The 22,236-nt window shown below is 40.8% G+C and overlaps 1 protein-coding gene across 1 annotated transcript in view; it reads left to right on the top strand.

The window, feature by feature from the left end:
• The window catches only part of PLD5 (phospholipase D family member 5), a 170,967-nt gene that overhangs the window by 124,792 nt on the left and 23,939 nt on the right, over positions 1-22,236 (top strand). The window contains exon 5 of the mRNA XM_088524166.1: positions 7,450-7,577. Within this exon, the coding sequence (XP_088380292.1) occupies positions 7,450-7,577 (128 nt within the window). The remainder of the gene's footprint in view (positions 1-7,449; positions 7,578-22,236) is intronic.

The raw sequence follows: 22,236 nt of genomic DNA, 5'->3' as shown, positions 1-22,236 counted from the left end.
AATGATTACACAGTAAGGAAAAGCTGTTTGCATCTTTTTAAGTTATGCTGGATTCCTCTGCCTGCCAGTGCTGATGTGGTGTATGTGTCTCTATTAAGAATAAAGTAGACCCATTGTGGTAGGATATGTAAATATAAAATTTTCATAACTAACTTTTGTTAGTAAGAAACTAACATAAAGTGAAGCACTTTTTCTTTGGAAACGGAATTTCCATATGTGTAAGGACCAGGGCCCCCTGTTCTAAGGATTCCTCCCTGGCTGCAGCCCAGAAATCTGTGGACAGGTTAGTGAAACACACTCACATGTGACTATATAGCTCGAGTGCTTGTAGGAAAGCTGGAGCAGAGCATGCCTATGCTGTATCTTGCTCTGTGGTTAAAGAGGAGAACTCCTAGCTCCATGCTGCCCTGCTTGGCACGATGTGCCAGCCCCGCCATAAGGCCCTAACTGCTGGTGCTTCATTCGGTGGGTCAAAAATTGTGCTCTGTTGCATGGGCTGGCATTGCAAAGAAAAGTTGTCAGGCCTGTCTCTCCTCTCTTCAGCAGGCTGGGGGGGAAGCGTGTTGGTTAGGTGTCAGTTTTCCTGCTGAATAAATCAAAAGGTCAAGCTAGGCTGTGCAGAATGCATTCCTCTGGGTGAAAGCCGTAGCGCTCTGACGCTGAACTCTGCTTTCAGCAGGATGCTTGACTGAGAAATTGGTCTTTTGGTTGTTTGGACTAGGACAACAAAGGCCAACATCTGAAACCTTGGAAGGTCCTCTAAGACGTATATTTAGAAAAATGTTACCTTGGGAACTAGCTAGCTTCCAAGCTATTAAAAAGATGTCATTGAAGTTAAACAAGCAATTTAAAGAAATTAATTCTGACCTTTCCTTTGTTCTCAAGAATCCGCCTTTCTGAATATAATGAACAAACCCTGCACACATGAGGGTCCTCTGACAGCTTTTCCTGGATCTTTAGTGTTGCTGCAAGCCCCTGTGCAAGCAACTTGTGGGAAATGTCACCTGAGCAAATGTGGGTACTGTTCAATCTGCTTTGTTAGTACAGAGCAAATGGTTGCACAGGATAAAAGGCAGAGTAGTACGGGATTTTTCCAACCCAAACTTCTCAGAAGCCTGATTTTTCAGAATAACTGAGGTTATGATTATATGGATGCATCTTTAAGCATTGGCAAAAGCAGCTCCTGCACCTTCCTGTGCCCAGTCAGCCACCAGCCAATCCTTCCCATCCCTGCTCCACGCTCAAAAAAAAACTGTGTCAAGAAAAAAACTGTTTACTGCCATGTGGTGAGCTGTACTAGTGAATGGGGTATACACTTGAAATAACTATTTTATTTTTTTACTTGTTTTTACCTGGATCCCATTTTTTGATCCTGTTTGTTGCCCCAAAAGCTACTTGGGCGTGGCTGAGGAGGAGATGGAGGGAAGGAGTTGGGCAGCTAAAATGAGATCCATACATTCCACTATTACTGTTAAAAGAAATGTTTGAGTGACCATGCCAGGTCACCATTCATTACTACTTCATTTTTGGCCAGGGAGTTCGGTTTTGAAATGCTCTGCATGCTCAGCAGCTCCTCCAGGAGACCCTTGATATGGCAAGGGAGGTGAATGGCGGCAGCATGTAGCACACAGCATATTTTGGAGAAATTTGTTCTAATCAAGTCATACTGCAGCTCTGAACAGTTGAATCCCTCCATGTCCATACAGCACCCAGTGGCAGGAAGCCCTCAGAAATTAGCTACGTGGCCCATGGAACTACAGTCAGAGGTTTCTGCCCAGTGCTTCCAAATTCCTCAAAAATGTAAATGTGACATTGGTGACCTAAAATGCAGCAGTATTTTTTTAATTAAAATATCTTCATCAGGAAGGGGGGCTCTCTTTCAAGTTCAAGAGATTTTTGTAATATACATTATTTGAATGCTGTAGTTTAAGGCTGCCATATCAAATCAAGGTGCTCTGAGTGTGGGTTGTGTTGAGATGATGTTCAGAAGACTGCTTGAGCTTGTTGATAGGAGACGATTGCTTTGAGTAGCTGCAGTGGGGTTTTTTTGTTCTGTTTTGCCTGGCATTTAGCAGCATATGGAGCTGCTAAAGAAAACGTAGCAAGGTTTTTTATTGTTCTCTGTTTCTTTAGATTATTTATGGGTCTGAAATGACAAATGGAGGATCATTGTGGAATGGCAAGCTTTGGTCCTGGCAGTTTTTAAAAAGGAGAGGGATGTGTGTGAGGAGGGGAGGGGAATGGGAACAAAACGACTGACATGTAGTTAAGGTATTACCATCAGACATTTCCCTAAAAGTCCTTGAGTGTGCTCTCTTTCAAATAAGTCTGGATGATTAATCCTTCTGGGGCCAGGCAGACTTCAAAATTGCATTTTGAATCCAATATTCCATAAAGAACACAGAAATAGTAAATAGTCTAGTTTAAAGTTTGCTTTTTAATCATTCAGAGCTGTAGTAAAAATAACTTTGTATTGTCAAGTTGCGCGCTCCCCTGCTTTTGTACTCGTCCTCCTCTGAGTGCTGACAGGTCGCACTAATGGAGCTCCTGGAACAGCTCCAGACTTTTCACAAGCAGTTAAGAGAAAAAAAAAAAAAAGGCATAAAAATTCCCAGAGATATGATCCTCTGCTTGGGTCACTTGTGTCTGTCTAGTATGAGACAGATACTCTGACACTCGTGAGCCAGATATGGATAACTCTTGAGTTTTTGTCACTATGGAATAAAAAAGTATTCATAGCTGCATTTTCGGCTAAGGCTCGTAATTGAAGACAAATAAGTATATATATATATCCATAGCAAAAATGTGGGGAAGGAGATGTTTACTTTGAAAACTATTTATTTGAGGGGAACATATGTGTAGACACGTGTTTGTACATGTGTACATATATACTCACACATCCAGGTTTCTTAGAACAGATTGTATCTTAGAAGATGAGTTGTGCCTCTCAGGGCAGGGTAATGAAGGATTTGTCGTCGGTCTTTCTAAGCTAGCACACCATGATTAACTGCACCCGTACTGCTCGGAGAAGGCTGCTTAGCAGGAAGAGAGCAGCTGCTCTCTGGAGCAATGGCAAGTGCAGGGCGTGCTGCCCACAGCCTGTGGGAGCCCCCAAGGGAGGCCGTGCACGGTGCCCCACTGGGTGCTGACGCACTCGTTGTGCTCTCGAGTGCCGCCTTTGTGAGCGCTGGGCCCATGGTGTGCGCTGGTTAAGTCTGCTCTTGGCTCTGGCTTGAGGCCACACGCCAACATGAACAGATGAAAATCAAATGAGTGCCAAATGTCTGTCAGCAGCAGGGTTAAAAAATAGGCCGTGGCTCAGATTCTCAGATTCCAATTTAAAGGTCATATTAGTTAGAATATTTGCTTGGGAATGCGTAGATTTAGGAGGAAAAAAGAAAGCCTGCTGTGAGAAAAGCGTGTGGTGATGAGAGTGAAGGAACCTCAAGAACAGAGTGTGTAAAGGAGAGCAACTGCTACAACTGTGGTCAGTTTGTTGGTGGCCACATGTGGGGAACGCCATCGGAAAGACGCATAGTGAATGAGATGCGGTGTAGGAAGATTTGGTGGGTTAAACCTGCCATAAGAGGCACTGAAAAGCCCCCATCTGTCTCTTGTGCCTTGGCAGCGCTGCCGTTCCTGCCTCCACAGCCCTTTCTCCTGGGCTTGAGCGTGACCTCCGGTCCCAGCTTGTGCCGTCAGCTCCTGTATCTCCAGTTCTGCTGTGAGGCAGTTTCTGCCTGTCAGGGATGACGAGGTCAGAGCTGTAGATCCTTCTCTCATCATTGCTCTGCCTGTTGCAAATCACCAACGGCTGTTGCAGCGACTTCTCAGATAGCCCCAGCTCTCCTCACAACACTTAGATTCTTCTCCTTTCCCCTATTTCTTTCTCTCTGGTTTGAAAAACTCGGTAGCGGAAGTAGGAAAGTTGTGAAGACAGAAGGCCAATTTTAGCCATGTACAAGCAAATGCAACTTCTGTTTCTTGGGCGTTATGTTTGCTAACTCCAGAGTGAGTTTAGCCTGTAACTGGTGCTATTGGAAACTGTTGCAGGCAGACTTCGCGTGTTTGCTTTCAAGACAGCTGTGATAATAGCAGCCTCAACAGTTGCTCTTTCTGGGTTTTCTTTACAAAAGCCTTTGCTGTATCCGTCAGGGAGATGAATTGGCTCCATACCAGGACAACAGAGTAGTATCCTAGACTGCTGTGGGCATTGAATCCACGGCGTCCTGGTGCTCTTCTGCAGCCCATTCAGTAGATCCAGTGCAGGGGCCCTGTCCATGTCCTGCTGCTCGGGCTCTCTCCCAGCTTATATAGCTGCTTGGGGACCTTGGCTGAGTGGTAGCAAAATATGTGGCTCACATATGCTGCAGCACAATTGCACCAGGATGCATTTCTGGACAACACCAATTTTTTGCAGAATAGAGGCTATGCAGAGTGAGCTCTTGAATAATGTCTCTTGTTAACTACTTACAGTGTTTCAACTCATGTATATGGAAAAGATGGTAGCCTTAAGTTCCTGTTCTTAAAGTCAAGCATGCTTTGTGGCCTTCCCAACACTCTTGCAGGAGCAGACTGTGAGGCAAACAGCCTGTTGCATGGCAGGGCATGGTGCTTAGCACTTGATCATGCCATTCATCTGCTCTGGGATAGTGAATTTCCTTGGGAAATGGACTGGAAGTCAGTCTTTTTCTTTTTGCAGTACTCTTCTGTCTTCTTGTTCCAGTATGAGTGAGTAAGATACCAAGTGCAGCATCTGTAAGGGGCTGCTGCCTCTGTGCAGAGAAGGTCCAGGTTCTCAAGGGCAGGGGCTCCTCTGGCATCACCAGGCTGCATCAGTCATCTCCCTTTTGCAGAGTTCAAAACCTCTCCATCTGGAAGAAAAAGTACTCAGGCGTATCTCTGTCATTTAAAGCACACTTTGATCCCTTCAGTGTTCTCTGTGCTGCAGGAAAAGGGCAAGCTGTGCCAACCTTTACAGTGCAGAATTTTATGGGGCAGGCAAATCCACTTGACTTTTAAGTGAGAGCACTACTTTTCCCTGGGCTGTCACGCAGGAGTTTAATATTCAGTGAGCCAAAATTATTGGATCTGGTTTTTAAGAGTCTGGCATCTATATTAGCAATCAAACCCACAAATTATGCCTTCTGATTGAACTCTGATGACCCAGAGCTTTGTGTAATTGAGACTGAAGCATGATAAAGAGTTCTGTTATGGCTTCATGTATTGATCAGTCTGGTTTAATTTTCTCATGGGACCTGTACCGCACTAGGGATGATGGATTGTGCTGAAAGCCTGATAAGCCTGTTTTAGCACAATATCTCAGGACTCTTAAAACAGAGGCAATTATCAACACTGATGCATGTTTCTTTTTCCTGGTTTTGATTTGAATGGTAGGCAGTATTTCCTACATTGCATTTTTTTTGATAGGGGAAGTATAGATAGAATGATAGTTTCATTCCACTGTGCATGCCCACAGGAAACCTGCCCCCAAATTCTAGACTCTTGCACCTATAATTTTGGGTCAATTTTCCTAAAATGTCCAATATTTTTAACAAATCTTTTTAATGTAAATATTGTTGGCAAAATAGTCTCCTGTTGTAACTCTGGCAATCAGCATCTTTATTCACTATTGTATACCCTCTTTTCAGACTGTGTTTATTTTAGACTTTGAGGAAGTTCAGTGTTGCTTCAGACTTTTTCAGCTTTCCAATAAAAAATTTCAACACTTTAATCATGGCCTATTTGGTGCTATTTTGTGTTGCAGGTGTTAAATTCATGCCACTTTAATTGGCAAATGGAAGTATGTGAAGAAAACATGAGAGCAAATTGCTGTGTTAAAACTAATTATTTGAAAGCTGTGTTTAAAAATAACCATGTTATTATGTTAATGTTAATTATTATTATGTTAATGTTCTGTAAGTTTAGCACCTTACAGAATTGTTTTCTTAGGTAATAGAAAGAGTTGCTTTATGTTTTGTTTGTTCATTACAGAGCAATTTATACTATTTTGTGCCTTCTGGAGTCTTTTCCAGTTTCTTTTTCCTTTCACCCATATTCATCTCATTAAAGAGTGTAATTCTCCTTATTAATGCATGGATTAGAAGTCATTAGCAACACGTTCAGAGGAGTAACATTTGGGAAATACCTGTTTCTAGGCATAGATAAATGTGGAAGAGTGAGGTCTGAAAAAAATGGATAGGCAAGTGAATTGCACAAAATGTAATTCTACAACCATACTCTAAATTACGTAACCTACTCAAAATCCTGTGCTGCATATTTCATGCTTCATGAAAAGTGTCACCTTATCTGACTTTTTCTTGGTGCCTCAACTTCTAGGTTCATTCATCCACATGAGAATTACAGTTTTCATTATAAAAGGAAAATTTTTAGCACTGGTAATTATAACTTCAAAATGTGACCTGAATGTTTCTTAAAAGGTGAACATATATAAAAAGAAAAGTATTTTAGATCCCTCAATATCCTGAAACGGCCTTAAAGCCCTAACTTCTATCCCACCTTTGCTGGAATTTGCAGTGCTGGAAACCACATGAATATTTAATGGCAGCCGGCTGGCGCTGTTACTGCCCTCCAGTCTGCTGTTGGCTGACACTTCTCTCCTTCCAGCTTCCTACATTATGAGAAGGCAGCTGGCGTATTTTAAATTGCCTTCAGCAATGATTACTTCAGATTAATCACCTAATCTTGCAAACATTGGAGCACTGAAGGAACAATAATGATGTGAGAAATCCCATGAACTCATCTAATATTAAACATATTCTGAGTTCAGCACTGCAAGCATACCGATGAGACCTGATTCATTCTTACGTGATGGAGCCAACATGCCCTGGCTTTGATTTCAGAGGCCTGTAATCCTCACTAAAAGGATGCAATTCAAAGTGATAGTTTAAATGTCACAGAAAAGTAGGATTAGGTGAAGTTGCAGTGTACCAAGCCTTGATTTATTTCCTCTCTGCTTAATTTGGCTCTCAGCCCCTGTATACTTAACACTTTGATCCCACAGTGCAAATGAGTAGAGCCTGCTTCTTGGGTAGGGGGTGTAATTGAGATGGTATTTTTAAGTTCGTTATTACAATACACAGCATGTATAAGTTACAGAACAGAACTTTATACAGCTTTGAGGATGTACAATACTGAGGAAAAAATGAGAATTATGTGGTTCTAAAATTGGGGAAAGATAAGTAAACAGTATAACCCATGGGAATGTTCCTTGGTCGTGTTTTTCTGGAATATATGTTAAGTAGGATCTTAAACAGTGTGACAGTAACATTGTTTATTATTAATCTTAAATCATAATGATATGTCTAATTGATGCCATTCACTAGTTTTGATAGCTGAGACCCTAAAATGCGACTTTTTTATTTTCACTTTTTTCAATTTCTGTTATTTTAAACTATATTACTCACTGCTGTGTCCTTAAATTTCTAGGTGCCGAAGTGTTGTACATGAACATGTCAGCATATAATGAAGGCCGGCTTCAGTCGTCTTTCTGGATTGTTGATAAACAGCATGTGTACATTGGAAGTGCAAGCCTAGACTGGAGATCGTTGGGGCAGGTAATTTAACAGAAAAAGCACTCCTATAGAGAAAGGGGGTAGAGTGAGGAACAAAAGCTATTTCTAATAGCTTGCTGGTAGAAGGACTGTCATAGTTTTGATAGCTATTCTGCATTGACAAAAGAAAAAAAGTGTTATGTAGGTATTACTTCTTTTCTTCGGAATACCTATCCTCAGCAGTTACCTTTGGATTAAATGTTATATATATATATGCTATTCTGTTGAGAAATTTTAGACAAATCAAATTGTACTAGAAATCACAGAGTTATTTTTAACTAGTCCTGCAGAACTTCACCTAGATAAAAATTTCTTTTGATTTTTCTGATGGTTTTGATAGGTGAAACTTGCAAGTTCTCACTTACTAGAAAGAATGATAGTCAGTGAAGCTGCTGGGAAACCCCACCGCTATGGAAGCTCTTTGGTAATATTGTGAGCATGACCTAGTTCTGTTCTTCCCTTTAATCCAATTGAGAGAAGCAACAGTGGAAATGATTTCCCAATGGAGATTGGGTCTTAACCAGGGACACTGTGGGGCAAACTGTTCTCATTAAACTTGAGGGAAGGATTTGTAGGCACAAAACTCTTGATGTTTGTAATGCACAGCAGAGTGGAAAAGAAAGTAGTTATTGGTTGCAATGAAAAATATACTTTCAAAGTGTGAGTAGAATCTGAGAAATACGTGAATAGTTTTGGTAATTTCCAGTGATTTCTGTAATGAAGAATATGTATGTTGGTTGTGCAGAAATTTTTAATGGTTATTTTGAGCTAAGGCTTTGAAGATAGGAATAAAATTAACTCAACCACTTTAGTGAAGAAGAAGGTAAAGTCCATTCATCTTTACTATTCCTATGTGTATTAATTTATTTAAAAAATAACTTTTTTATAGCAGCTATAATTTGAATATTTCCATAGGAATCTGGAAAACTGGTAGTAAACAGAATGTTTCTTGTGAACCAGAGGGAAACCAGAGGATGTCATATTTTAGTCAGAATGAGAACATATTACTTGAGTATTTGAACTGTTTAGAAGATTAAAATCATATATGTTGTCCATGCCTCATGAGCTGAACAATGTTTCTTTGTCATAAACAAGAGAGCTCCTCACAAATGTATTTATCTTGTAAATAGTTAATGCTCTGTTTTAGATTTAAAGCCTCTTTTAATATGAGCTTTAAGCAATGATGATAACAGTAAGTGTGAAGAAAATAAGGGACTCTGCCGCACAGCTTAGTTGAAAATATTTTAATGATTTTGTTTGTGACCTCTCTCACAGAAAGGCTATAACATGAGTTTTTTTGTAGTAAGTAATTCTTGCTTCATATGGCATGCCTATATTAAGCCTTGTTCTATGACAGTTGTTTGCAGGTTATTGTTTCAAAAACAATTCATTGTTGTTAATCTTATTTGTTTGTCTTGTTTTCTGGGTGCATTTGGAGATTTTTTTTCCATCTTACTGTCTTGTAGCAGTAAATTTTAGTGCATAACGGGAAGATGAAGTCCAGAAGAGCATTTGTACAGAATAAAAAGAAATGTGTCCCGTGAGTTTCAATTAAAGAGAATATGCTCTCAATTAGTTGAGAAATATACTCTGGGATTTGAGAAGAGCCTGAAAAAAATTAGGTGCTTGGCTCCTTTTGACATCAGATTTGAGTATCCAATTCCCTTACTCCAGAGGTTTGGGTTAGTAAATCAGGGCAGCTGTCAAAATGCTCTCATACGCTGTCCTAATATAATCATCTCTCTTGAACTTTCCTTTTCGCATGAGAGGCAAATTACGCACAGAGCTCCGTCCTCTTGCCCCGAGTACTATCCTCAGGGCTAAATGCTTTGGCAGACACAGAAGACCTAATCTTAAAACTCCCAGAGAGCCGAGTGCTCGCTGAGGAAACAGGGCAGCCCTGGCTCTCGCCGCGGGAGAAGGGAAGGGCTCCTGTGGGAAGATCTCTGCGGATGTGGCCCCACACTTCCCCATTACCTGCTGTCATTATCTGCGGGGCGAGGGACTCAGAGGTGACCGTACTGCCATGAGTCACATACAGTGCTTTAAAGACTTGCACGTCTTTGGAGTAACAGACCTGCGGTTACTGAATCACCGAGCCGATCGGGCCAGTTGTGGATCCTGGCAGCGAAGCAGAGGATAACGCGCTTTGACGCCGTTCTAGCAATGTGCCCTGTGTGCAGCCTGCCAGGCACAGCAGGGGCCTTCTTCCATCTTCCGCCAAGATGTCCAGGACATGTTGGTGACCCTGGAGCTGTCAGTGTCCTAAGATCTGTCTGCACATCCTGCTGCAAAGCTAATTACTTGAGCTCATCCAGTCTCACATCTGTGAACTAAAATACAATGAAAAGCTTAAGATCATAACTGTGCACTGTTACCATATCTTTTTTTCATGCCTCTCCCTCTGTTTCCTACATATGTATACAGCTTCTTCCGTACTGAGCCTTTGCATACCTTCAGGCACAGTTCATATAGGACCAGCTGCTTCTCTGCGGCAGCAGTCGCACTAGAAGCACGGTGGCTCTCCACGGTATTTCCAAAGTTTCCTTTTGAAGCTGTGCAAATAGAGTTAGCTGCTGCATTAGCTCTCCTTTCCTGGCTCATATAAATGCACCTGACCTTGTAGCAAGCGGCAGGCTGGAGCCACTTGCTAGAGCCAGGTGCTGCTGCTCTGTGTTCGTCCTGCTGCAGTCAAAACTGGGGTGAGCCCCCAGCAGATACTTTCACATATAGAAGCTGTATGGGTGGTAATCCCTTTCTGGATGGTGGTATTGATAAGTAATAGCAGCAGAACATACCTTATTTTGTAACTGGGCCTTAACTGGTGACAGGTTTGTTCTAAGAGAAAATCTTTGTGGAAAAAATACTGTGTACACAGAGCAACTATACACAGGACCAGTGGTGGGCTGGAGGTTGAGCATGCTCTGACGGCTTGTTCAAGTTTTGCTTTTCAGGTATACAAATCAAGTGAGAATAAAGATAGAGATTTTTCGTAATTATTTGTAAACTTATCTTAGACATATATATTCCTTCTCATAATGGTGTAGGATAAAGACTAAGAAGACTAAATATAGTATGTGTGTGCAAAAGATTTTGTGTAATTTGGGGGTACTTTTGGCAGTTACCCTTTTTAAAATGACATTTGTTATAATCATATCTGCATATATAATATATTTCTTTCTCCAGGTAAAAGTACTGCTTGAGAAACTGTTTTTTTCCAACCATTTTCACCATTACCTAATTAATTATATACAGACTCTTTTACTACTGCACAACTCAAAACACTAATAAATTGCCATGCCTTTAACATGGAAGATACTGTTTTTTATTGCAGGGTTAAAGATAAGGGATTGTAGCAAAGGGAAACAGTTTTAGCCGTTTGTGCTTTTTACAAGAACAGAGGAGCTACCTGAAGGTCTGAACACCTCAGATGTGAGTTATACATGCATCAGAAAAAAAAACTGTTTCAGGAGGATTGCCAGATATGGCATAAAATGCCCGCATCTCCATTTCCCCTAGCAAATCTGTTTTGCCCTAGCCTGGAAGTCTCTGGATGAGCCTATCTGAATAGGTTTATATTCAAGTAAAAGTACTAGCTGAAGGTTGCACAGACAATCTCTGTCAGAGCTGGCACTGGAGCTGAACTCCTTTAGATTTCACTACCTCAGTTAAAAATAAATCAAAGAAAACCCCAGCAGTTCCAAGCTTTGCAAGGTTGAACAAGAAGTCCCTGTATGCTGCCAAATGCCCATCTTGCGCTATAATCCCAGAGCCCTTACCCTTCTCATCACTTAACTGCTAGGGCCTAAAGATGCAGAAATGCTCATATGTGACAGCAAAGCTCAGGGTATTTAACATATAGCAGCTGAACATGGTATAGGAGATTTATACAAGCCTTCCGTTGTATAGATTTAACTGTGTTTTATTGCTATTTTGTCCTTCTGCAGAAAAATATGAAAAAAAAAATGTTAGCGTCGTTCTTCTGTTGGGAGCCTGTGTCTAAAGCTGAAATAATATATAACTGCTTATAGCTTCACTGAAAACAGCATCAGGACATTACATATACCAGGGTATCAAATTTGTTTTTACAGTCTCTGAGGAGAATTAGTAAGCTGGATGCTAGAAGTCAATCTTGTATGAGGTTTACTGAGTTGTATTGGCCTTTTCTTTACTTGTCATCCCTGACAAGAAGTGATACTGGTATTTCCTTTAAAAGGGAACTTTAAATCTACTTTAAAAGTAGATTTTCTGCATCAAGAAGAGAGATTTTTGTATGCTGCGCATATTACTTAGGGAGTAACCTTTAAAGTTACATATATCCTTGCACTTTCATCATCAAAGTTTTAGTACTAGTCAAGAGTCTCAACTTCAAAATTATGCATGAGGCTGGTTGCATAGTCTATTAGTAAGTTTGTTTAGCACTTCTAATTGCAAAATTTATCTCAAGCTGTTGGCAGGTTTTCCAAAACACTGATTATTTTTACTGAAATGGTTTAGGCCAGTTGTCTGCTTTGGTCTGAAATCAAACCCTGCAGGTGAACGAAAGATATTGTTTAGCCTCTCTGAAAAACAGAATTAACAAAACATATCTTTTTCTTTTTATCCACAGTAAAGTATTTTGGTAGTTTTTTTCAATGTGTCTAAACTTTGTGTCGGGTATAAGATTTTTTGTTGTTGTTTATTTGTTTTGGTTTTTTTCCCTGTTATTATAAACACATGTCAAACATTACATACTCTGGGAGAAATCATACTTCATGCACTCCGAGCAGGCAAATCTTACAATTTAGCAGCAGGGCTTCAGAGAGTCCTTTCCTGCCTGTGGTGCTGCGTTTCCCATTGGTAAAGGCTTGTTAAAGCAAGAGGCTAGAGAATAACTTACGGGAAGGTGCCAAGAGGATGGGGCCAGATTGTTTTCAGTGGTGACCAGCAACAATAGGCAGTGGGGAAATTCTGACGGAATTTGAGGAAAAACTTCTTGACTGTGAGGGTGACAGAGCACTGGAACAGGCTGCCAAGAGCGATTGTGGAGTCTCCTTCTCTGGAGATTTCAAAACCCGCCTGGATGCCGTCCTGTGCCATGTGCTGTAGGTGACCCTGCTTGAGCAAGGTTGGACTAGATGATCTCTAGAGGTCCCTTCCAGGCTCAACCACTCTGTGATTCTGTGAACTGGGAGAACTGTGATTCACTCTGTGATTCTGTGAACTGTGAACTGCCTTGTGCTGTGAGACCTTGGAGCATCCCTGTTAGAGAGCCAAGCACGGGGCTCTAGGTTTGCTGAGACTGAAGTGGGAGCAGGCTAGGACAGGAAGGGGCTGAGTGGTCAGAGAATGGTCTGTATCCGAAGGGATGTGGTCACTCAGGCTTGAAGCTGGGAGCCACAGAAGGGAGCAGCAAGGCCAAGAGCTGGTGAGTGAGGAGGCCAGGAGCCTGCTGGATGTGGTGAGGGTGATGGTGGTGAGGTTGGAGAGAGGTGGGAAGGGAGATATGGAGTAATGGGAAGACTCTAGAGGTCCTTTCCAACCTTAACCGTTCTGTGATTCTGTGTAACTGAGACTAGCTGGATAAGGAAGTGAAGTGGGATGAGCTGCAGGGTAGACTTGTTAAAGCGAGAGGCTGGAGAAGATACAGGCGGTGTGAAAGTTGCAGTGTTGGTTGGGAGGGAAGAAACTGTGATGTGCCAGAAGAGCAAAAATGGGTCTTGTGAGGCAACCAGGGACAAGAAACAGGAAGCTGGGGCAGAAAAAATAGAGTTTGGGTTAAAAGGCTGAGCATCAGACCAGGAGGGCTGAGATGGGAGGACAAGAAGCGCAACCTGAGACAAGGTAGCTGTCTGGAGCCAGAAGCTGGCCCAGGAACCAGGAATCCAAGGAAGAGAGTAGGCAGAGATGGCTGGGGTTGAGGTGGCCACCTGGTCGCTGGGGGACGCTCTCCTCAGGACATGGTAGTTCGGTCCCCCTTTCCCTGCTATCAGAAACCACTGGTGCCACCAGTGGCAGAAGGACACTTCCCGTCTTTAATCCCTTAGTACCCAGTGGTGATTTTGATCCAGCAGTGTACAGATTTTAAAAGATTTTTTTTTAAATGGGTACTTTCTAGTGTCAGGCATATTTTCAGGGTTTGTTAAAACCTTTACCACTGCTGTTTTCTCCCTTCCTCTCTCCTCTACTTAAGGCAGTAGCACTTATGAATGTGCTTAACTAAAAAGTTGTGCCTGGGAGCTTGCTGCACTAGAGCCTTATCAATGAGATCTTATGATTATTTTCTCTTTATACCTCTTCAGAGTATTTCTTATTCCTCTCATCCTGTTTGACTGATAAGTATGACTTCTGCAGTGGTTTGAATGAGTGATGTGTTTTCTATCAGGTTTTTTTTTACTTTTTTGCAGGTTGGTGTGTTTGTTTAATTTGACTCTTCTGAATCATTCTTTCTGAATAGGTAAATAAACAGTTACACTAATAATGATGGTTTCCTTAAAATTTTTCTGATCTCCTTTTACAGTAATGGCTTTCCATGCATCTTTACTTTGTCATCACCTTCTTAGGACCAGAACAGCCAGGGTTTCTACCTCTTTCTTTTTTTTTGCTATTGCTTTGTAAACTGATAAGATAGTGGAAAAAAATATGAAAAACTATGAGTCTTCCAAGGTCTTGCTGCTTTTCTTATAGCTATTTTAGCTCATATTTTTAGCAAGTGTGATGTCTCCACTGGTTGTTGTTAATAATTTCTGTCTTTAATTCCTTTTTGTAAGATCTTCATAATGTATTTTCAGATTTACCAGCTCAGTGAAAGACTTCTAGAAAGGCAGTCTCTCATTCTTTGTGATGTGATGATCTTCCTTGGCTTCAAAGCGTGATTTAGGGGGGCCTAGAAGAGGCAAAGGATGAAGATAGGATTATAAATAATATTTTAAATTTTTTATTTCATGTAGATGATCTGTGCCATCAGCTTGATAACTTCCCTGTTCTGCTTTCCTGACACACGTTCAGTAAGGCTCATGCATACAACGCACAAAACCGATGTTCCCAGCAGGGGTTCTCACCCATCACCATTTCTGAGCAGACTTTCCTATAACCATTGAGGAAGCCAAGCAGTATATCTGTTGGGCAACCTCCTTAAGCACACATTTAGGTTAACAGCGTGCCGAGGTGCATTCTTACTGAGCAAAAGGCATGTAACTGTGCTGAAATGTTTGGCTGGATAAGGATCAGTCAGACAGGCATCACATTAGGTACCTACACTGCTGAATTGATGCCTGTTATTTGAATTAGTAAAAAAAAAAGTGGTAGTGATGGTGCTTTATTCCAGTTTCCCAATTCCTTGACAAGACAGCCTGTTAATGTACTAAATTAAAGAAATTGATTGTGTAAGAATTGTTACCATCCTTAATATTAATGCACAACAGAAGGTAACAAAAATGTGCCATGTATTTCTTTTCTTCCATGTCTCCTCCAAAGAGTTCCAGTGAAACCTAAAAATATATTTTGCATATTAATTTTACTAAGGAGCACGAGATTTGCTGTACAAACTAAATCTTTAATCAGCTTAAAATGCACTCTTGGAACTCCTCATGCTGACAACCTTTTTGGAAAAGTTTTATTATTCACACAGATGAATAACTGCATCTTTGGGACAAACAACTGTGATGTATTAGTTGAACCATTTCAGCAAAATACATGTATGTGCAGTAAACACCCAGCCTGAGGAGGATTCTGTTACGGAAAATGATTTAAACAAGTAAAATTAATGTGATTGTCTTCACTGGAAGTGGAATGAGACTCATGTTAAATACCCTTGTGTCATGGATGAAAAGAAGTGAAAAATATGAACGATGACAGGTAGACTGTGAGAGAGCTGTCCCCATTAAGGTTATCTGATCAAGCTGTTTTTCAGTGCAAAGAGGAGAGTAAGTAGAGGGGGAAATGATAAAGACGTATGTGAGGGTGTGGGACTTGTGGGACTATGTGAAACCTTCCTAGAAATGTTCAGGGAGAGTAAATCATGGAGGATTAGAGAGGAAGGAGGTATTTTTAAAAATAAAAAAAAAGATTGGTGTCCTTCAAATTCTTGATGGTCAGTATGCTGCAATCTAGTCTAGCTTCTTAATGAATCATTTCTTTATTACCTTCCTTGTATCTCGCTCAGCCCTGTTCGTGAGCGTACTGTCAGCTCCAGGTGCTGGGGGAGAATCCAAATCAGCAGCTGGATTCAAACCGGGGGTGATGGTGACTCCCATGGCCATGGTGCCAGCAGCTGGGGGCAGAGGAGGGGGTAGCTGGGGAGGAGGAAGGGGCCTCAGCTACCCTGCTCGAGTCTTATGCAAGTGAAATGTAAGTGCAGGTAAAATGTGTATGAGTCAGGGATACCTGCCCAGCTTTGCCTTAGGGTTGCCTCCTATCAGAAGGAGGACTGAAAAAGTAAGTCCTGTTGTATTTACCAATAAATTTATGAAGAAGTATTAATTCTCAGTAAATTAGACGTGGTCTTACCTGTAGAGTTCTTTGACCTTGCTTCCCCCATGAATTGACGTCAGGCAGTGTTTTGAATAACAAAAGTTAATCCAATCATCTCTGTTGCATAGAATCAATGTGTTTTGTTCTCACTGCCTCTCAGCAGCGCCTTGGGGCGCTTTTTAAAATGTCTCCTGTGATGGGTAGGAATCTGACAGGACTGCTAAACACTAGTATTTCATTATCAGGCAATTTCTTCTCCATCTTCAATTCATCTCAGTGTAGGGGCTGCTGATTGTATCTGCATAAATTAAGGTAATTAGAAAATTTGATAAACTGTCCCAACAATATCAGGTAGGAACCAGTGACATGTTTTACCTTAGAAGTTCGTTTTTCACTTAATGTTAAAAAGTATATATATATCAGAGCTAAAATGCTGTAGAGGAGCACCACTTTTATAATTGCATAAAATATACTTAACATCTCTTAAGGATTGATTGTACAGTATATGCGAGTTAGAACTATTAAGAATTATCAATTACATTTAGATTTAAAGAATAAGAAGACAGTCATGAGCTTATTTATTGTGTTAATTAAATTGATGAATCTACAGTGAAATGAGCTGTGAGATGTTATATATAGTTATATGAGTTTCTGTTAATTCTGAAAATATTTATTAAGCATCTGTAGATACAGTAGATAAATTACTTTTTTTAAGATAAACATGAATAATATTTATATTAAAAGTACACTGGATTATGAAGCTTTAGATTCTCAGTTTTGTGAAGCAACATTTCAGTTACTACAGCAAAAGATTGCTCTGTCGAAAGATACGCACTTTTTTGCATGGAGATTTTAAGTAAAAAAAGAGTTAAACAATATTTTCTTGGTTTTAATATGAATTAAAATTTCATTATGTTCAATATGAATTGTTTTAGGCTTTTTTTTTTTTTTAGACTTATCTGTACTAGAGCTTGCAGCATATGGGCTTCAGGATTACTCAGTGTTGCTGCTTAGCTGCACCGATACCATAGAGAAAGGTCGGAATTGGATTGAAAGATCCTGGGGCTTTTAATTTAGTTGTCCAGACTCTCCTGCTTTGTAACATCACAACAAGTAGACTAAAGCAGTAGGTAGGATTCTTTTCAACCTCCCTGTCCTCCTCTTGTCTCAGGGTACCAGTGACAAGTAGGCACTGATCAAATGTAACCCCTTTTTCTTCCTGCTCTCTTCAAGGTGATAAAAACTGGGAGATGGGCATGGTATCTTCAGGCATTGAGAGCTGCATCTAAAAGGGTGCGTAACCCTTTACTAAAATGTCCTATCTGAAATATTGAGAAGCAGCGTGTGGAGGAGTGTTTCTGTCGGAGCTTAGGGCAGCACTTGGTTAGCAATGCCACTCATGTTACTCCTTTTTCTCTCAGCGCCCATTTCTGAGAATACGGATCTGAATCAAAGCTCTCCCCAAGATCAGGGAGCTCTGGAGCAAACATGATCCATGGTTCTCTTTTTGTCCTCCCTGCCTTCCGACCACTGTGAACAAAGCCTTTCCTTAATCTATATCCTGAGAAAACTGTGTTGTTTATTTGATTTTGTGATCTAGATTATCCTCCCATAAAAATAATGACGTAAACACTGAGCTGCTCTACAGCTCAAATACATCATGAAGGTTCCATTTGTTTGCAGCTTTCCAAAATTCTTGCTATAGAAGAGCCTCCTCTCCAAGTTGATCACTGAGACAGGATCTGGACATTTGCGATTTCTGTTAATGACAGTCGCGTCTTATCTTTGCAGAACTGCACAGAGTGAAAGGTACACTGTAACCTTTTTTGAGCTTTTTATCTAAATGAGCCTCTCGAAGTTATGAAATGGTGCGTCTGGCCCTTTTGAGATAAGGCTATTTGACATTTAGAGAATTAGACTTTTTTCACTCAAGTGAAAGCTATCCTGAGAGTTTCCTTTTGATATAATGTTTTTCTAGTATGAACACCAATTGTATCTTTTAACATGCAATTTAGACTGTTGCCAGTCCTTACCACCTTAAGCAATAAATTTCCTTAATTTCCGTTCTGTCCCTGAATGTATCACTGTTAGTAAACAGCACAATCTGAAGTGTCCTGTAACTGGAAACGAGGCTTTTTTAGCTTGATTCTCTACCAAGGATTAAGCAAGGTCTCATGGATAAACTCTAGCACTTCCAAGGAAAGTTCCAAAGCCCACAACAGAATGCCTTTGTGGTGTACTTAAATTCATATTTCTGTGTTAAATAATCTCACTTATGTATTACAGAGAATGAATATTCACTTCTAGGAAGTTGTGATTAGCCGTATGATACAATCCTGAAAATGCCTGTGCTTCTCATCTCCTTGATTTCTGCAGGATTATTTTCAGGACTACCTAACTCTTCTCCAAAACAGTCGGCTTTGCTTTTCCTTTGCTCTCTTGGCAGGGGGCAGTGGGTGGGAGGCTGGATGTTACTCTTGGAAATGTGACAGTGACCATTTATCATGCTGTAGGGGGGATGTATTTTTGGAAGTCTGGTGTTTTGTTCTTCTGGGATAGGTCCTACTGTATTCTGTGCTATATCTAGTAAATCAGGACAAAGTCAGCACTGCCTATTAAACTTACTGGCCTTGAAATCCAGTATTTACAAATGAATCCCAGTGGAGCCCCTGTGATATTTTGCCTCTTACCAGCATTGCTAGTGGGCAGAGATGGTTAAAGCCAGGGAAGAACAGGGTAGCCTGGCTGCTGCACTTGCTTTGCTTTTGCATGCACCTCTGCTGCTGCAAGGCAGTGGTTTCTGCTCTTCCTTCCTCCTGTGGGATTTCTGGTTTTGTCATGAAATGAATGAAGACAATATGAGGCTGTATATTTTCCTTGCTTTTGGTGCCAAAAAGACCTCTTGTGCCTCCCCAGATTTCCTAATTTCTCCAGATGCAGAGCCCATTCCCACTTTCAAGGCATTAGGTATTCCCATTTATCATAGCCCTTTCTCTCTTAATGCTGCTGCCATGTGTCATTCTCACATTAAGTCTTTGCATTGAGTGTAAGGGAGGACAAAACATGTCTTGCTGCGTATTTTACCTGATTTCTTTTGACTGTAGGAGTATGCTCAGTGCTCCAGCTCTGACCTCTGAGATTAGATGCCTATTTTCTTCTCTGACTATTCTCTTTTTCATGTGTTGCGAGAGCTTTGTAGAACAGATTTAGAACAGGTTTACCTTCCTTTGGAGCAATCAATAATAAATTGTGTAAATCAATAAATAATGAACCTGCAGACTAAAATGATGGAATATCCAGTTTGAGCACGTGAGCTCATTTCTTTCCAAAACAGCATGAGATATTAATGTAGTTTTAATGTAGTTGGATCTCCACAGTCTGGTGAAAAAGGAAAAACATCCTTTCTCCAGGAAAAAATAACCTCCTAATTGTTTTCTTGCTTTAATACTTGTCCATGTCCTGCAAATAATTAAGTGTCATATAGGATGTTGCAGAGAGAGTGTCTGGTTCTGTTCCACCATGAAGGTGGTCCCTTAGATACCTGACAAGTAATATCCATTTGTTATGATTATCAGACTTAATCTTTGGATGGGCTCTTGGCTTGTTTAGGGAAGTGGAGACATGAAGGAATTAAGTGGCAGAACATACATTGTGCGTGGTAGCACAGAAAATACAAAATCAGCCAGAGAAATGTGTGCAAAGCTAGAGAAAGCTTTAAAGGCTGGTGTCTTGGAGCAAACAGGCAGGCAGTGTGGTTACCAGACATTACTGGCAGGAAGTGTTGTAGGAATCTGTACTCTAGAAATAAGGCTTAGTAGCCTAAGAGATAAGCTGCTGAAATGAGCAGAACCTGTTTTGGGGAATCTCCCAGAAACTGTAGCATAAAGATGCACTTGGCATTATTCTGGCCCATAAAAAAAAAAAAAAAGGAAAGAAAAACAGGCAGCAAGGCAGTGACATCAGTCACAGCAGTGAGAATGATTTCCAGGCAAAACTCTGCAAGGTGCGTCTGCAGCGAGTAGAGCGGAGTGCTCAGATCCAAGTGCAAAAGTCCTCAGTCCAAACACGCTTAGGAACGTCAGCGCTGTCGCTTCCTTTGCCATGTGTTAATTAAAATCCCTAAAATAGTGCGGGCTGCTGAGAGGCAGTGCCTGCTGGTGCAGGTGCTGCAGCTCTGTGCTTGCTGGACGGGGCTCGCTCACAGGGACCCCGGGGCGCCGGGGGCGGTGGGTTGTGCTCACAGCTCTGCCCTGCAGCTCCCTGGGGTTCAGTGGTCAGCCAAGGGCAGGCAGGCCTGTGGAGTCGAAGGTCTTAGGACCACCGTGGGCCCTTGCAACCATTCTGATAGTCCTATGCTTGCCCACTTGTGTAGTCTATGCACCCATGGACTACCCATGTGGTCCATGTCCAGTGGTGGCAGCATCCAGCTCAACAGCTGGTGATAGTTGTGAGTAATAAGTGACCTTAAATGGGGGCAAGGATGACAGTAAATCCACTGCTTTCCCAAGAATGTGATTTATGTTGCACGGAAGGAGAACTTTCTGGTTAAAACCTGCTTGGATCTCTGTGGGGAAGCTAATGCACCTCAGTCTATGCTGTCATCTCCCACAAGAACTAGCTAGCAACCAATCTTGGTCAGAGATGCTAATGAATGGAGGCAGCTTCCCCTCAGAGGGATCTAGTTATTAGAGTACCCCATCAGATGAGTCTTGTTCAACTAAACAATTAAAATAACCACATTAAAATAATTATGAAAATGTATTCCCAGTATGATGCCTCCAGTGGTTCCCCCCACACACGCACTTTGGCATTTCAGATACCTTCTAGATAGAAATCTGCATTCAAAACTGCCTCAGCTCCGACAAGGCTCCCAAATGCAGCAACCCAGTTGCCTCCCACTCTTAACAGTGAAAATTTTCCAGGGAAAACTGTATTTGGTATTTTCCTGTGCAAAAGATGTAGTAAATCAAGCAGAAATAAAATGCCATAAATCTCCATGAGTCAGGGCAAGGAAGGACAATCAATTCAGTCATTCTGTAAAAAGAGTAATAGATCTGCAGTTCGGTCTAAAATCTCGTCTTTCTATATACATAAGTCATCAAGCAGAACAAAATAGATTCCAACAAAATGTTCCTTTCGTATCAGTGTACAGAATTAATGGCATCTCAAAGCATTTTCAGGTTTTGATGTTATCTTCATAAAAATCAAGGCCTAATTTGGAAGTCATCATGCAGTTTCCTTTCCTAACTTTTCTAAGTAAATGGCAGTCACTGAAAGAATGAAGTTATTGACATTTGCATGAAAACTGCCCAGGCCATTTTTTTTTTATCATTACTTAAGAAAGATGTTGTATGGGCAGCACATACAAACAGAGATGTGAGATGTTTCTTCAGAAGATTTCAGAAGTAATGAAAACTCCTCTACTGGATAATCCCATTTTTGTAATCACTGTAATGATTTATTAGGCAGTTTCTTTGAATTTGATGGTATGGTAAATTTGTATGGTTATGTAGCAAATTATTGTGTATGTAGCTCTGTTCCATAAATACAGAACATGCATAAACCACTTAAAAACTCCATGAGCATATATATATATATATATATATATATCTACAGTTTTGTGATGTGCATTTTATTTGTTACGGTAATGTACTGAAAAATTTAATCTCAGTTTAAGTAGGAATTATGTAAATGATAAAATTTATCTTCCAGTTTTAAGACTAGAAGTGAATGTTAATGCTGAACTGGAGTGACATGCCAGGTATCTTTACAGGTATTTCTTTGCTTTTCTTGCAAAGGTTGTCATTACCCAGTATTGCAGATGGAAATGTCACCGAGTCTTAAAATTGTCACAGTTGTTTTATATATTTCTTTCTCTTCATTCTTTTCAAAGTTAATTTGTGTAAGAGATATGTAAGTAGACACTATACTGGTTTTTGTTGGCATACTTGATCTCTGGCCTCTTTCGCATGCAGTACTTGTGTTTCTTGCACAAGGGCTATTCCACAACATTATGTAGAAACTGAAAATAACTTTTCCATGCACAGGAATAGTATTTGCTGTGCTACAGATAAACACTGAGGTCACCACCTTATGCAATAAATGGAATAATTCCCCTGTTTTCCACGATTAGTCAGCCATAAGATGCATTCCTGCAATTTGTTCATGGAGGAGCAGCTAATGAGTGGCTAGCTGACACTTCAGCTTCTTC

The sequence above is a fragment of the Tinamus guttatus genome, unplaced genomic scaffold (assembly GCF_059628265.1).
Source record: "Tinamus guttatus ecotype Peru unplaced genomic scaffold, ASM5962826v1 Tinamus_guttatus_pri_ptg000208l, whole genome shotgun sequence".
NCBI classification, from domain to species: Eukaryota; Metazoa; Chordata; class Aves; order Tinamiformes; family Tinamidae; genus Tinamus; species Tinamus guttatus.
The sequence above is the reverse complement of the archived record's forward strand: the minus strand, read 5'-3'. Positions and strand labels throughout refer to the sequence as shown.